We start from the raw sequence: 15,980 nt of genomic DNA, 5'->3' as shown, positions 1-15,980 counted from the left end.
GTCACTTTTCTATAGTTTCTCCAACTTAAGTTTTATTGATTCGTAATTTTTAAACCCATACACCATAAAGAAAACTACAACAGGTAGACTCTGTTCGAATTTTGCCAGTGAGTCAATAACTTTTAAGAGTTTTGTCCCTTTTAAACATGAACAGTTGCAATTATTCAGTTTCAGCAAACAAACAAAAGTTTGTTGCATCCAAATTTTATGACGGTCATACAAATTGCTTAGAGCCATAACAGGCAGGCGGAGTATGAATTTTAGCTTTGAGTAATTTACCCCCTTTTAAAATTGCAAATCTTGGATCGGGTCATTTAAGTACCACGACATTTGCTTTTGTTATTCTAATTGTACAATCTAAGCATTTCAGTGAACTTTTTTTTTGTACTAGCATGTTTTAACTGTACAATTGTTATAATGGTTTCTTAATTCCAATTAAAGTAAAGTTGAAGCTTTCCTAAAGCTTTCCTAAACATTAAACTAGTTTTGATTAACTGTTTGTTTTATTGATCTTTGAAGCTTTCTTTTTTCCTTTAAGTTTTATTATTTTCAGATAACGTTAAGTTTTTGAGTGAACCTGATCAAAATAAACACGAAAAAACGTCTTGTGCGCACACAATAATTCATACTGGACATTATTCACTTATTTCTTGACAAATCTTACAATCTTTATATTTCTATTTTCAGTTCCAAGTACGCCATTTATAAAGATAGTAAGCCAAACATCAACATCATCAACTCTTCAAATAATTAATCCTGCTGGAAAAGTCATGTTTTATCGTATTATCATTAACAGAAATACATCGTTACCCTTGATACCATACCAAACTTTTAACCAAAACTACACTATCACAAACCTCAAACCTGGCGCACACTATAACATACGCGCAGTGGCTATTTCAAATGGAATCAACAGCTCTAAATCATCAGAAATAAATGTGTTCACAGGTATTTATCAATCAAATAAGGGTCGTTGTTCGTTTTAAGAAAACATAGTATAACAGTTCTAGGCTTTTTCTGATTACACGTTAAGTGGCCAATTTTTAAATCTATATGAAGAATTAATTTATTAACTGTTTACTAGCTATGCACTTTTGAATGACTGAACTGGACATGTGCATCACACGCAACTGAGGAAATTCCCCTTTTATGAATTTTCTTCTATATAAAAAAAGAAGATGTGGTATGATAGCACGTCAATGATCTTTTAGTCTTTGAATCACCCGGAAGAAAAGATATGGTATGATTGCTAATGAGGTAACTATCCACCATATAATAAATGACGTAGATCATATAAACTCTAAGTCACTGTCAGGCATTCGACAAGGTTATGTGTCACCATTTGTGTGTTTTTTAGGGAAGTTCAACCATTTGGTCAAACATATTGTTTCTGATTTTTCTTGCCTGTTCATATTATGAAACAGAAATTTCACAGATTCTGCAGTCAAATTGCTTTTACTATCCGATAACCACGCTTGATTATTGTCAGGTACTCTTTCTAGATTCTGATTCGACAACAACTAAGAAATAAAACAGGTTATCCGCGAAAAAGGTGTAGATAAGTACTGTCAAAGACAATATTCACAGATCTTACTACAGTATTAAAATAAAATCCGGTAACAATAAGTGTAACAAGAGAGTGGAAATATATATCTCGGACACAAGTCGAAAATAAACTGACAATCCGGTGGTTAAAAAAAAGAAAAAGAAATACAACCATTTATAAAACCAACAGAAAACTGATGACTGACTAACATCAATCAACCCCACTTACAATCAGTGGTGATGGTAAAGGATAAATAAGTTTACCTGGGTCGTTTGCTGAATTTACGTTATTCATAAACAACATCATCATTCAAATAAGGATACAATTTATCAACTAAGTTCTAAATGTACCGGTACAGTCAAACATAAGAACTAAATTTTATGGCACTGAAAATCATGACTTAATGACTTAAAAGATACTGTTCATTGATATCTTCAACGTCAACAAAGTCGCTGGCATAGCGAACGAGTTGGATAATCCAGCTGAAAATGCACCAATGAGCCAAATCATTGAAATTATATGTTATTTGTTTAACTGTGTGCTAGAAATTGGATTTCCGTTGCTATTATTATTGTTTCATAATGATTCATCTTTACACTTTATTTGTCTTGTAGATAACTTTAGCTTAAAAGTTAAAACTGTAGGAAGAACAACCAACTCTGTTACATTGGAAATAAGTTGTTTTGATCGCTATATAAAATCATATGAAATTTTTCTGGATGGCAATTTATTCAAAGATGTTCTTCATATTTCTCAGACGCAAAATGACACAATCCAAAATTTAGTGCCTGGAACATTATATAATGTTAAAGTGGTTGTTACAGCGGATACTGAAAATAAAGATGTGGTATTTGACATTGCAACCCGTAAGTAATAGTTGTCATGCTATATGATGTGTCTATATTAATCTTTGCTGAAAATATCTATACTATATGACCTGAACTTCAATAACAAAAATATATATACATTAACATTTTTATCAAATTAATTTTGTTATATTTACCTATTATTTCTGTTTGTTTGTTCACGCATCGTTGTCAATATAATGGATTTTGATGCGACTGTTATACAAGTGAGAGCTTTAGCTAGCTATACAACCAGGTTCAATCCACCATTTTCTACATAAGAAAATGTTAGTTACAAGTCAGGAATATGACAGTTGTTAATTTAGTCATCTATTAGTTTGATGTGTTTGAGCTTTTGATTTTGCCATTTGATAAGGGACTTTCCGTTTTGAACTTTCCTCGGAGTTCAGTATTTTTGTGATTTTACTTTTCTATACTAATGGTACCAATGTACCGCACCATTTTAAGATTATCCGTTGCTCTTAAACAAATGGGTGGGGAATTACAAAGAAATATCAAAGACAAGCAAGGTTTACCAATTTGGATATTTCTTTTCGGGAAATTAAGATTACAAAGTAAATGTTTTCTTTACGTGAAACTGGTCAGTTTTCAATATTCTCACCGAATAGTTCAAAACATGCTGTTTGCCGAACACATCTTTCAAATGAACTTGTACTAAAGCGCTTACATTTCAAACCATGATTTCCTTGAGAGTTGCTGCTGCTATCAAACCACAGAATCAATTTAATTGCTATTGGTCTAAATGATGATTTAGAGGAATTTTCGAGTCTTTCTTATACTTTTCAAAAGTAATTATCATCTGATACTAACGAACAAATATTAACCAAACTTAGCGTAAAAGAAATTATTTTTTAGGACATGTATAACGAGGCTTTGTTAAAAGCATATGCTATGGCGATCAATAATATGCTAGCCTTAAATTTTGAAGAGGGACGACGGATGGAGAGGGACAAATTTAGATTGGGAAACTTATGATCTGTAGGATCTTTATTTATCGATGATGATTGTGGTGTCTGTATCTAATGGACTTATGATTTTAGATTGTGGCTTGAGATTGATATCTTTTCTGCAATTTCATAAAAATCATAAAATTTGATATAAAAGCTAGCATGTTGTGTGCTAGTATGTTTTAGTACTTATGAATAGATGTACACAATACGAAGCTATTTTTGTCAAGGTAGGTCGACCGCTTTTCAAGTAAAAATTATCATATACTGCAAGATCGTTTCTATATTTTGTAATATATCTTTTTCAGTTCCTGGACAACCTATTAGTATAACTGTCTTACAAGGAACAAACTATTCTGATATCACAATAGTACCTCCAAGAGGATCAGTTGATTTTTATACTCTTCTCTCTAGTAGCTACTGTCTTTTATCCGACATTATTAAATCGTCTTACATATTAGAAACAATTCCTAACAAGAAAGACACATTAAGACTTCGGACTGAACCAGGGGTTTGCTGTATGATATTTGTAGTTGCTGTTTCAAATAACATCACAAGTGCACCCCTTAACAGTAGAATTAAAAGACCAGAATCAGGTTAGACATGTAAAAGATCACTTTTTACGGAACTTATAATGATTAATTATGTCATGCAAATTACGAAAAAAAAAGATTTTTTTTATGAAAGTACAACTAAGACGTGATTTTATTTTTTAACAATTAAATTAAATGAGAGATGTTTAAAAGACAATGGACTTAGCTTTTGAGATCTAAATTGTAGCGGAAAGAAAACGACACAATTGGACGGAGCATTGTCTAATCCTTTGAAAACACACTATCATGATCTGTTAAATTATATATACTTTCTATAAGTTTACATTCAATTCACGTTATCAGAAATTTCCGACATTGTTTTCTAAAGAATAGGTCAGTTTCGGATTTTTATATTCCTTATGGACTGTAAGTACTTTATAGCAAATCAAAAATCATGTCGTGATAATGAAACTTGAAAGATAAACTTTAAAATCAAGAATCAAATCAAACCCATGTTTGCTCTCTCTTTGAAAGTAGTGAGTCGGGATCTTTTAATTCGGTTACACGTATAAAAATATTTGTTGTGTTACTCATTATAAAATGATTGTTACAAACGTTACAATTCGAAACAGTTGTTCTCTTTTTCTTTGAATTAGTTTATAGGAAATGATAAAAGTATCAACTGTTAAAAAATGAGAAGTCTTGTAGAATTATATTGTTTTCATTCTAGTTGCGGGAAAAGTGGATTACCAATATTTGCATATATTGGAAAATTCAGTAACAATATTCTGGTCAATACCTCAGCACCCAAATGGAATAGTTGCTGGATACACATTAACGTTTTGGTCTAACAATGAAAAAACTTCTATCAAGTTTACCTGTGTTGATTGTCCTAGTGCAAATGATTGTAGTTATCTTAGTCATCAACAGGTGATTATTTTTTTTTATGTTGTCCTCCCACTGTCTGCAATGTGTGTGGCATAGTATTAATTCACTCGTTCGTCAGTCGTCAACATAACAGTACCCAGAGACAGTCGGACATCAAGCTTGCATGATTGGAATTTGTCATCTTATTCTTACCATACTATATCGTTTGTTTGCTACAAAATTTTTGAGTTATGAGACTTTTTATTACTATGGTAACAGAATTATAACTCGTGAACACATCTTCCCGACGTAAATAAAATAAAATACTGTTATGTTTTTCCAGATGGCTTGTACATGATTGGTCTCCGACATTGTTTGCACTATCCATTCTTTCTCGGTTTAAATACCGATTAACTGATACTGACAAAAGAAATCTCTAAATCATCTTTTCATAAAATAATAAATGCAAACACATACAAATGCTGATATGTAATCAGGTTAGGAAATACTTATTGAGGAAAGGAGTAGGTTTAGTAAGAGCCCTTTTTGGCCCCAAAACATAGCAGTTTTACAAAATTGTGAAAATGTAATCTATAAGCTATTTATTGGAAAGTAGAATGCTTCTGCTACATAATATGGGCTGTTTTTGACAATACAATGCACATATATCGGTTACTAGCATCATTACGTCATGCTTAATTACTGAAATCTTCACAATTTAAGCATTTTAGTTAAATTTAAGATGGTTTGCGTCTGAAATGAAAGTGGCCGCATTCGTGTTCATTCATAATATTGAAATGTAAGTTGTATTTGATGATAATACATAATATATATAAAGGTTGAGGATCAACACGGATGCGGCCGCTTTCATTTTTGACAAAACCCATTTGAATAGTGACGTTTTTTTGGCATATTTGATAGATTTTTCATATTTAAGCTTGAATCGGAGCATTTAAATGATTAAACCAGTTACAATCTTTCACATCAACTAATTGAATCAATTGAAATAGAATAGTCTTAAATCTTTCGTTAGATGAACTTGAAAATTGAGGACAAAATCGGCACTTATCGGACATACTCAATTGTAAATGCAGTGTTAAACAGTAAAATTACAAAAATACAAAACTTGAAGAAAACCTTAAAACGAAAAGTCCGTTATCACTGACAAAATAAAAACCTTAAAAACATCAAACATATGAAAACATCTGTCATATTCATGATTCACAATTCAGACTTTTAAAATTTAGATTTATTTTCTTTGAGGGGAGAGCGATAATCAAATTCATTCTTTGCATAACCTGTCTACTATGTATAAAGAAATATAACAAACTACCAATATTCTAATTCAATACCCATATTTTTTATAATATTGTATTTTTAGATGAAGTCAGAAACTTTTACAGGCAGTACTATTTTTAATGATATCAACAGCACTATTTCATTCAAATGGCGACAAACAAAGTTCATATTTACAATTGACAACCTTCAGCAATATAGTAATTACTCGTTCACCCTATGGACATCTACAAAAGAAGGAAATGGACCAGCATTTTCTTCATCGTTTAAAACAGTAAAAGGTTAGACTGTAAATTTTAATGTTAACGGTGTAGTGTAGGGAAAGGTTTTGTTCTTAAAGTAGATGGTTTTATTCTTAAAGTAGATGGTTTTATTCTTAAAAGTAGATGGTTTTATTATTAGAGTGGTTAAATTTTGTTGCATATTAAAGAAGAACGTTTTTAGACTTACAAGCATGCAAGTAATGAATTTAAACCAGTTAAAACAATCCATGAGGGGGAAACAAGTGAAGTTAAGAGAGCAACTAGTACGAATGAAATTTATATCATGGTCCTTTCAGTTTTTGTTTTGCGATAACTCCTGACAGGCGACAGTAAAAATGGTCAAACAAAGATTGTGCTTTTATTTTGTCACCAGTAAAAAATGAAATTGAAGTTCTAAAATCAATGATTGGCCTATTCGTTAGTTTTTGCAAATAAACCACAGATAGTTATATTTTGATTTACTAATTATCATTTCCTTTTTTTTCTTTTTTGTAGGTCACACACCTGAATCTTGTGGACCAATAATTGCAGGAGCTGTTGTTGGCAGTATCGTTGGAACAGTTATTATATTGGTAATTGGAAGACTTGTTTACAGATGGTATTATAGCCGTTTTAAAGGTATAAAGAGTTTTTTAACCCGCAATATAGAAATATCTTCTAATAGTTTCATTCGACGCGTGTGCAATTCGTATACAGCAGGTTACGTCTATTTTTAACAATAAAAGGTACCAGACTTAAAGCATGATTCAAACATTATGTTGAAATATCATATAACACAGTATACGAATAGACTCATTACAAACAAAACTAAACTAATTAAAACTTGTTAAAGAGTTCAAAGACAATCGTAATTTTAATTTGTTTAACCAGTTTGCTTTCAATTTAAACCTGGGAAAGCCAAATGTACCACTTCCTTTGATGTAATGCATGCAGGGTGCAAACGTTAATAAGACACATAACTAATTAGACTATTTACCGGGTTTGTAATATCATGAGCAACAGTACAGGTGCCACATGTGAAGCAGGATTTCTTTACACTTCCGGAGCACCTGAGATCACCCCCAGTTTTTTGGGGGGTTCGTGTTGCTTAGTCTTTAGTTTTCTATGTTGTGTCTTGGCGTTCCCAGTGTATTTTCGATCTATGAGTTTGACTGTCTCTTTGGTATCTTTCGCCCCTCTTTTGTGGTAATATTTCTAACATAACACATGATGTCACACATTCTTTCACATATCAGCATGTTTAATGAATACGTCAATTAAAAAAACAACTCATTATTGTTCCAAGGTACTATAAGGAGGAAAAAACTCAAAAATAAGTATAATGAGATGATAAATAGGAAAAATATTTAGTCTTCTCTAACAAACAATATTAACAAACAAACATTGCAAAGACACAACTGCGTTGGTCTTATTCATAAACAATTACAAAAGTACAGCATATCATTTGTTAATATATTGAATGTATTGTCTCAAAATACACATATATATAATAAACAGTGAAATTCATAGTGATATAAATAAATGTTGAAATGATAATAATTCAGGTGTTGTAACCATAACTGTTTTCTTTTTATAGGAAACACATCAAAACCCAATCAAAGGTAAACAAATTACAATCATCTTCCGACAATGAATTCTAAATTTTCTTGAAACTAAGGCAAAACACGGTTTCGAAATTTTCAATGTTAAGTTTATCTTTTCATATAAAGCGTGTCTTTGAGTACATTTTACTCGCTCTGTTTGAAGATGGCTTGTATTGAGTAGAAGTTGACAATGCATTGATGTATACGACACTAAAGTGCAAATATTATTTATTCATCTTTGTATACATCTACACGTGCTAATCCATTGCTGGTTCAAGTGATACTCGTTATATTTCTCATTAACAAATAAAGTGGTGAAGTCATTACCAGTGAGGTGGTATGAAAATGAAAATAACATAGAATATGCACATGTATGTACTTCGTATGTTTTCTGCTCTTTTCTCGGGTTACTGTCTCATTGACACATTCCTCATTTCTATTCTCAATGTAACTACATGTTTAGTATGCAATATTGATTGGTAGATTGAACAGTTCTGTTTTTTATATATACATACGTAGTACCAAAAAATGTGTTGTATTATTTCAAGGACTTAAATAAAGGCAACAGTAGTATATATACCGCTGTTCGCAATTCATAAATCGATAGAGAGAAAAACAAATCCGGGTTACAAATTCAAACTGAGGGAAACGCATCAAATTTACGAGAACTACGACACAACAGAAACACATCATTAAAATGAACACACACATGTACAGATTCGAACTATAATATAACAATCTTAAAAAAGATAAAGGTAAAAAAGAAAATATTTTTTCTAGATGAAATCACCATATTTTGGTCTATTGTTATGCTTAATATCACAGTTTAATTTTATGTCATTGATTGCTATATCTTTTTTTAAAAGTCTTTTTTCTTTTTTTAAACATTTAGGGATATTTAAAGGCAACAGTAGTATACCGCTGTTCAAAACTCATAAATCTATGGACAAAAAACAAAATCGGGGTAACAAACTAAAACTGAGGGAAACGCATTAAATATTAGAGGAGAACAACGACACAACATTAAAATGTAACACACACAGCAACGGACTAAGCATTAGACAACATCCGATGAGAATAACCAATATAACATCAAAACCAAATACATGAATTTGGGATAGAAAAGTACCGTCACACGTCTTATAGTAATGTGAATTCACACTCAAAAATAGGAGAAAACAAACGACACAACGGAAACGTAAAAATGTTACACACACAGAAAAGAACTATGATATAACAATGGCCATTTATTCCTGACTTGGTACAGGACATTTTTAAAGAAAAAAATGGTGGGTTGAACTTGGTTTTGTGACATGCTAAACCTCGCACTTTGATGGCATTGTTAAATATAACATTAAAATGACAACATAATAATACAGGACTACAATACAAATAAATAGCAGAACGTATTAGGCAAAGAAACACATGAATAATAGATAACAAAAGGCATCAGGTTTAAAATTCATTACGTCAAAAACAAGACTTACCAGTGACGCCCAGATATAAAGGTTCGAAAGTAAAAAAAAAAGGGGGGGACAAAGTTGTACAGCTCTGAGGATCAAAAGTTGAAAAAGGTTGTGCCAAATAAGGCTAGGGTTTTTTGCTTGTGATAAGAACATCCTTATTATATAGCACAATTTATGCTATTAGAAAACAGCAAATTTTATCAAATGAATATAAAAGATTTACATGGTAAAACTGACGTCTTAACTAATTCCAGAAAACAAAACCATAATACATGATACATTGAAGACCAACACAGAAAAAAGACACACCCGACTCAGTGACACACCAGGCCTGAACGTAAAAAGTCATAACCATGACGTCACATACGAAGTGTTACGATATTACATCATGCAGACATTTGAATTTCTGAAACAGCACAAATATGACGTCATATTTGAAAAATTATTTCTAAAAAATAAGATAGAAATAGGATTGAATTAAGATTATAATAGAACTAAATACTGATTTTACATTTAAACACAACGCACATTTCAACACTAATCAATAGCAATTAACTATATTATATATATGTCTGGTTTCTTTTGAATCTAACTTCAAACATAAAAATCGTACAAATTACGTTGACCAAAATCAAAACTAATAAATGAAGGCGGTGATTAATTTTCTTTACCCATATTTCAGCCAATACTTACATCTCATATATCCAAGTGAACTTGAAATTAAGGATACCACTGATACTAGAAGGACTGCTTCATACCTTGATCTTTTCCTCCATATTGGCGTAGATGGACGACTTCACACGAAAATCTATGATAAACGGGATGATTTCAACTTCCCAATTATCAATTTCCCATTTCTCAGCAGTAACATACCCTCTGCCCCTTCGTATGGTGTTTACATATCACAATTGATACGTTATTCTCGTGCTTTTTCACACTATAAGGACTTCATATACAGGAGTGTGCTCCTTACGCAGAAACTGCTCCAACAAGGAGGACAGATTAAAATTGACACTCCATAAATTTTATGGACACCATCACGATTTGGTGGATCCATACGATGTTTCGTTGACTTAACTAGCTAAGGACATTTTTACCACATGGTAGATTGTGTTTTGTCATAATGTCGTCTAATCTTTTAATTACCAAACTTGACTTATTCCCGATTGTGACTGTTTTGCCGAGTGTGAACTCGCATTACTATAAGACGTGGAACGGTACTTGTCTATCCCAAATTCATGTATTTATTTTAAATGTTTAATGTTATATTTGTAATTCTCATCGGATTTTGTCAAATGTGTTGACGTCTTTTCTATTATATTTATGTGTTATGGTAAATAAAATTAATCACCGCCTTCATTTATCAGATTTGATTTCGTTCAACGTAATCAGTACGATATTTTACGTTTGAAGTTAGATTCAAAACAAACCGGACATAGTTTTATAATATAGTTAATTGCTACCTTAGTTTGATATTAATAAGTATTAAAATGTGCTTTGTTATTAAATACAATATCAGTATTTAGTTCAAATATATAATCTTAAATCAATCTAAATTCTATCTTATTCATTCTTATGTGACGTCATTTTTCATTTTTTGATGATCTGTTTTACAAATTCAAATGACGTCATTTGTTTGTCATTTTTCAGTTTCAAATAGGACGTCACCTGGCGTAGAGGTTTAAACTTATTCGGATGTGTCTACTTTTGTGTTTCAAATGTCTGGTTATGTAAATGTATTTCAGTTGTTTCCTGTAATTAGTTTTATCATGTACATCTTTTGAATATTCATTTTATAAAATTTACTGTTTGCAAAAGTATAAATTATTCTAGATTATAGGGATTTTCTGGTTACTAACAGAAAACCCTTGCCGTTTTTGGCACAACCTTTTTGATCTTTTGGTCCTCGATGCTGTTCAACTTTGTACTCGTTTCGGCTTTCAAACTTTTGTATCTGGGCGTCACACGTAGGTCTTGTGTGGACAAAATACACTTCTGGCGTATTAAAATTTTGAACTTGTTGCCTTTTGTTGGCTGTTGTTCGTGTGATTCTTTGTCAATTGTGTTCTCCAATTTATTTATATTGTAGTCCTGTGTTGTCATTTTGATGTTATATTTCACATGGCTATAAAAGTGCGAGGTTTGGCATGCCACAAAACCAGGTTCAACCCACCATTTTTTCCTTTAAAAATGCCCTGTACCAAGTCAGGAATATGGCCATTGTTATATTATAGTTCGTTTCTGTGTGTATTACATTATAACGTTGTGTCGTTTGTTTTCTCTTATTTTTGAGTGTAAATTCACATTGCGATAAGACGTGTCACGGTACTTGTCTATTCCAAATTCATGTATTTGGTTTTGATGTTATATATATATGTTATATTTGTTATTCTCGTGGGAGTTTGTCTATGTGTGTTACATTTTAGTGTTATGTCGTTGTTCTCCTCTTATATTTAATGCGTTTCCCTCGGTTTTAGTTTGTTACCCCGATTTTGTTTTTTGTCCATGGATTTATGAGTTTTGAACAGCGATATACTACTGTTGCCTTTCTTTACCATAACACATGAATTTAATAGAAAAGACGTCAACCAATTTGACAAAATAATACACTACAGTTTTTGTTTTGAAGGAGTCAACAATATGAAGATATTTCACCAGAAACAGTTGCCAACGTTTACGAGACACTGGAAATAACCATGTAAACAATAGCTGAATTACTGTATTAATTTGTTGATATATATGTCTTTATCTGTAATGTATGTTTCAGTTTGGACTTAGGTTAATTCCTAATTCCTGAAATAATTCAGTGAAGCATACTATATGCACCGTAGTTTAAAATATGATGTTTCAAAGCAATTAAAGGACTCGAATGACCTTTTAAGATCATTGCATCCTTAAGTATTCTCCTATATGAAGAAATCCATGACGTTTGATATGAATACAACCAAAGATAATATAATTATGAGCCTCGCCTAGCTTATAAATAAATATTTTTTCCCTAATTTTGTTTGGAAAAATCTTTAAAATCTTGAAATATGAATTTTTGATATGAATTGTCACACTGCATCATTATATTATATACACATGCATAATAATGATTGAACTGTAATTAACATTTGACAAGTCATCTACTTTTAATATCGACATCACTGATGCATAATTATTTTTATATCATTATTTGTTTTTAGCTTTTAACTAGTTTTAAAATCGTACCTTCCAGGCAAGTTTACCGGTTTATACAATTTGTAATGTTTTTTTTGTTATTTGATATATGTTTATTTACTTACCAGCTTTGATAAGTCTTTGTTATGACTATAAATTTTCACTTCTGTTCTCGTACTATGAACAACAAATTTATTTATTTTGTAAAAGAAAATCCGTTCTCCCTATTTCCTGTATACCTTACAACAAAGTTATATTCATTTACCTATGTACATTATTCTATTTTGCGGCAATTTGTTCAAAGTTGATTGTCAATGATTGTGTTTCTGATAAAGTTTAACATTTCAGCTGTTATATTTTATTGATTTTTTATTTACTTTGTGTCAAAGGTCAAATTTATTTTTTCACTGTATGTCCACTTGTATTTATATGTCTTTTGATTGAGTTGAGCCATTTCAGTTGATATTATATAGTGTGTCTTTCTATGTGGTGATATTACATTATTGTTTCAGGTAAGGGTGAACGATGATACCTATTAAAACGCTTAAACCCGCTGCATTTGTGTGCACCTGTCCAAAGTCAGGAACCTGATGTTCAGTAGTTGTTGTATGTTGGTGTGGTTCATTGCTTCTCGTTTATATATAGGTTATACAGTTGTTTTTCCCTTTTGACGTTTTTTACACTTGCCGTATTTGGGGTCCTTTATAACTTGCTGTTTGGTGTGTGCCAAGACTCCATGTTGAAGACCGCACTTTTAACTATAATGGTTTACTTTTACAAGCTGTGACTAGGATGGAGAGTTGTCTCATTCGCTCCCATATGTTTCAAGTTCAATAATAATACTTTAATCTCACTTGATAATTTCTACCTAAGTTATGTAGTAAATGCTTTAATAAAAAAAAATACTTTGCTTTATGTTGAACATCTTAATTGATAAGAATTAGATGTTGTATTTTGTAAATACAGCTGTTCTCAAACCACGCCTCTTTTGGGGAGATCTTGAATATGCATAGAAAATTAATTTTGTTTACATACTGGTTCCCATTTATGGTCTCTGTGTTCCATCTCACAGAGACATAACTTGGGAATGTTACCAGTAAATAAACATGTGCATATTGTTTATATTAAAAACTGTGGTAACCCTTCGTTCGAGGTAGGGGTAGCTAAGAAAATTAGCGTTAGTTTAAATTCTGAGATGTTCAGGACATATAAACGTTGAAAATATGCCGCACAGCCCTATATTTTGACCTTTGAAAAAAATTGTAGTGCATATGAACTTTCAATTCTAGGATAATATTTTTTTTCAAAACTTCATAGTAGAAGTGGTACAGCTTTAGCCGTAAAAGGAGTTCCTATGGGAAATTGCACTGTCAATATTTACAGAAATGAAACCTGTAACAGGTCAGGAATATGGCTGTTGTTTTACATTCGTTTTATATGTTTCAGCTCTTGATTTTGCTCAGGGCCTTTCTGTTTGAAATTTTCCTCGGAGTTTGGTTCAAATATTAAGCCAGTTGCGCTTTAAAATATAAACAAATATAATCATATGGTCAATTGTTTTCATGACGATTCTTGATAGATTGTTATGGTCAGTAGTATTTCTTAATTTCGTATGAATATCTGATGAATTCAAAATGAAGAATGTGCCAATCAGTTTAAGTTAACAAACTTACAAATGAATGTTAGAATAACACTGTTGTGAGATTATTTTATCGGCAATTTGCTAATATTAATATTCATTCTATAAGCTGTTGTTTGAATAAAGATTAAAATGTGTTGTTTTCGTGTTTGTGTATCTAATTGCTTTACAACTTTACTTTTGGTACTGCACATCTGTGACCATTTAGCTAGGTAATTCAAATTCCTAGTTGCGTTTTTTTTAAGGTAAACACCCAACCATGTTTACATAGAAAACTATTCTAAACCATCCCAATGAACATTGATTTTTAGAAATACTAACCTTTGTCTTCCTCAAGAATAAATTACCTTAGCTATTGGTTGGCAAATATTTTAGGAATTAGAGAGCACAATGCTCTACAACTTCGTGCTTTATTTTGCCTTTTAAACTTTTTTTATTAGTCGAGCGTCACTAATAGTTATCAAAGGTACCAGGATTATAATTTAGTACGCCAGACGCGCATTTCGTCTTCATAAGACTCATCAGTGACGCTCATATCAAAATATTTATAAAGCCAAACAATTACAAAGTTGAAGAGCATTGAGGATCCAAAATTCAAAAAAGTTGTGCCAAATACGGCTAAAGTAATCTATGCCTGGGATAAGAAAATCCTTAATTTTTCGAAAAATTAAAAGTTTTGTAACAGGAAATTTATTAAAATGACCGCAGTATTGATATTCATGTCAACACCGAAGTGCTAAGTGTTGACTACTGGGCTGGTAATACCCTCGGGGACGAAACGTCCACCAGCAGTGGCATCGACCCAGTGGTGTAAATAGTTATCAAAGGTACCAGGATTATAATTAAGTACGCCAGACGCGCGTTTCGTCTTCATAAGACTCATCAGTGACGCTCATATCAAAATATTTTTAAATAATTATTATTTTTATTATTATTCAATATTTATATAGCGCATTAAATAATTTGAAAAATTACCCTAAGCGCTTAACATGAATAAACAAAAAATAAGATACATAAGGTAAAAGCAAAATATACAATCACATAAATACAATTTCTGAGCAGTGGCGTGTAAAATGAAAACATTGATTGTCGGTTAAATAGAATAATATAAAAGAATGTACAACCCACACAAAAAATATCAAAAATTTAAAATTAATTAAAGCCAAACAATTACAAAGTTGAAGAGCATTGAGGATCCAAAATTCCTAAAAGTTGTGCCAAATACGGCTAAGGTAATATATGCCTGGGATAAGAAAATCCTTAGTTTTTCGAAAAATTAAAAGTTTTGTAACAGGAAATTTATTAAAATGACCACATTATTGATATATATGTCGACACCGAAGTGTTGACTACTGTTGACTACTAAGTCTTTTGTAGACGAAATGTTAAACAGCTTGTCCTTTGTCCTTTCACAGTACAAAAATTCAAAACCATTTGTTTTATCATATTTTTATTTTTAAAGAGGATGAATATTTTTTTAAAATATGCAAACGTAATACATAGGCAATGAAATCTAAAAAGAGACATATGGTTTACTATGACCACTTGTAACAAATGGTTTTAGCAATAATATGTCATGCCAAATTGAATTGATTTCTAGTGCTTTTGGAAAGTTAGCATTTTCTAGAGAAGAGATGGCTAAAGAATCCAAAGGGGGATTTAAACTCAAAGCAAGAAATAAACTGGAACAAATGTTTGTAAATGATAGCTTAAATATACAATATGCTTAGGAAATATTAATCTGGAAGTGATACAAGATCCACCAAAAAAGGTATTTTAAATTTACAGTAATTGACATAAGGGGTTCTGGAA

The 15,980-nt window shown here is 31.4% G+C and overlaps 1 protein-coding gene and 1 long non-coding RNA gene across 2 annotated transcripts; both read left to right on the top strand.

Moving 5' to 3' along the window:
* Positions 1-569: 569 nt before the first annotated feature.
* Positions 570-3,949, top strand: LOC139492312 (uncharacterized). Its single transcript, XR_011656786.1, has 3 exons — positions 570-948; positions 2,161-2,412; positions 3,668-3,949. It is a non-coding gene; the product is annotated as an uncharacterized lncRNA (long non-coding RNA).
* Positions 3,950-4,311: 362 nt separating this feature from the next.
* On the top strand, positions 4,312-15,898 carry LOC139492152 (uncharacterized). Its single transcript, XM_071280293.1, has 5 exons — positions 4,312-4,318; positions 4,623-4,822; positions 6,141-6,336; positions 6,814-6,916; positions 15,769-15,898. The coding sequence occupies exons 1-5, from the start codon at positions 4,312-4,314 to the stop codon at positions 15,896-15,898; spliced, it is 636 nt and encodes a 211-aa protein (XP_071136394.1).
* The last annotated feature ends 82 nt before the right edge of the window (positions 15,899-15,980 follow it).

The sequence above is a fragment of the Mytilus edulis genome, chromosome 10 (assembly GCF_963676685.1).
Source record: "Mytilus edulis chromosome 10, xbMytEdul2.2, whole genome shotgun sequence".
In the NCBI taxonomy this organism is placed as follows: Eukaryota; Metazoa; Mollusca; class Bivalvia; order Mytilida; family Mytilidae; genus Mytilus; species Mytilus edulis.
Note: the sequence above shows the minus strand (reverse complement) of the source record. Positions and strands in the feature narration are given on the sequence as shown.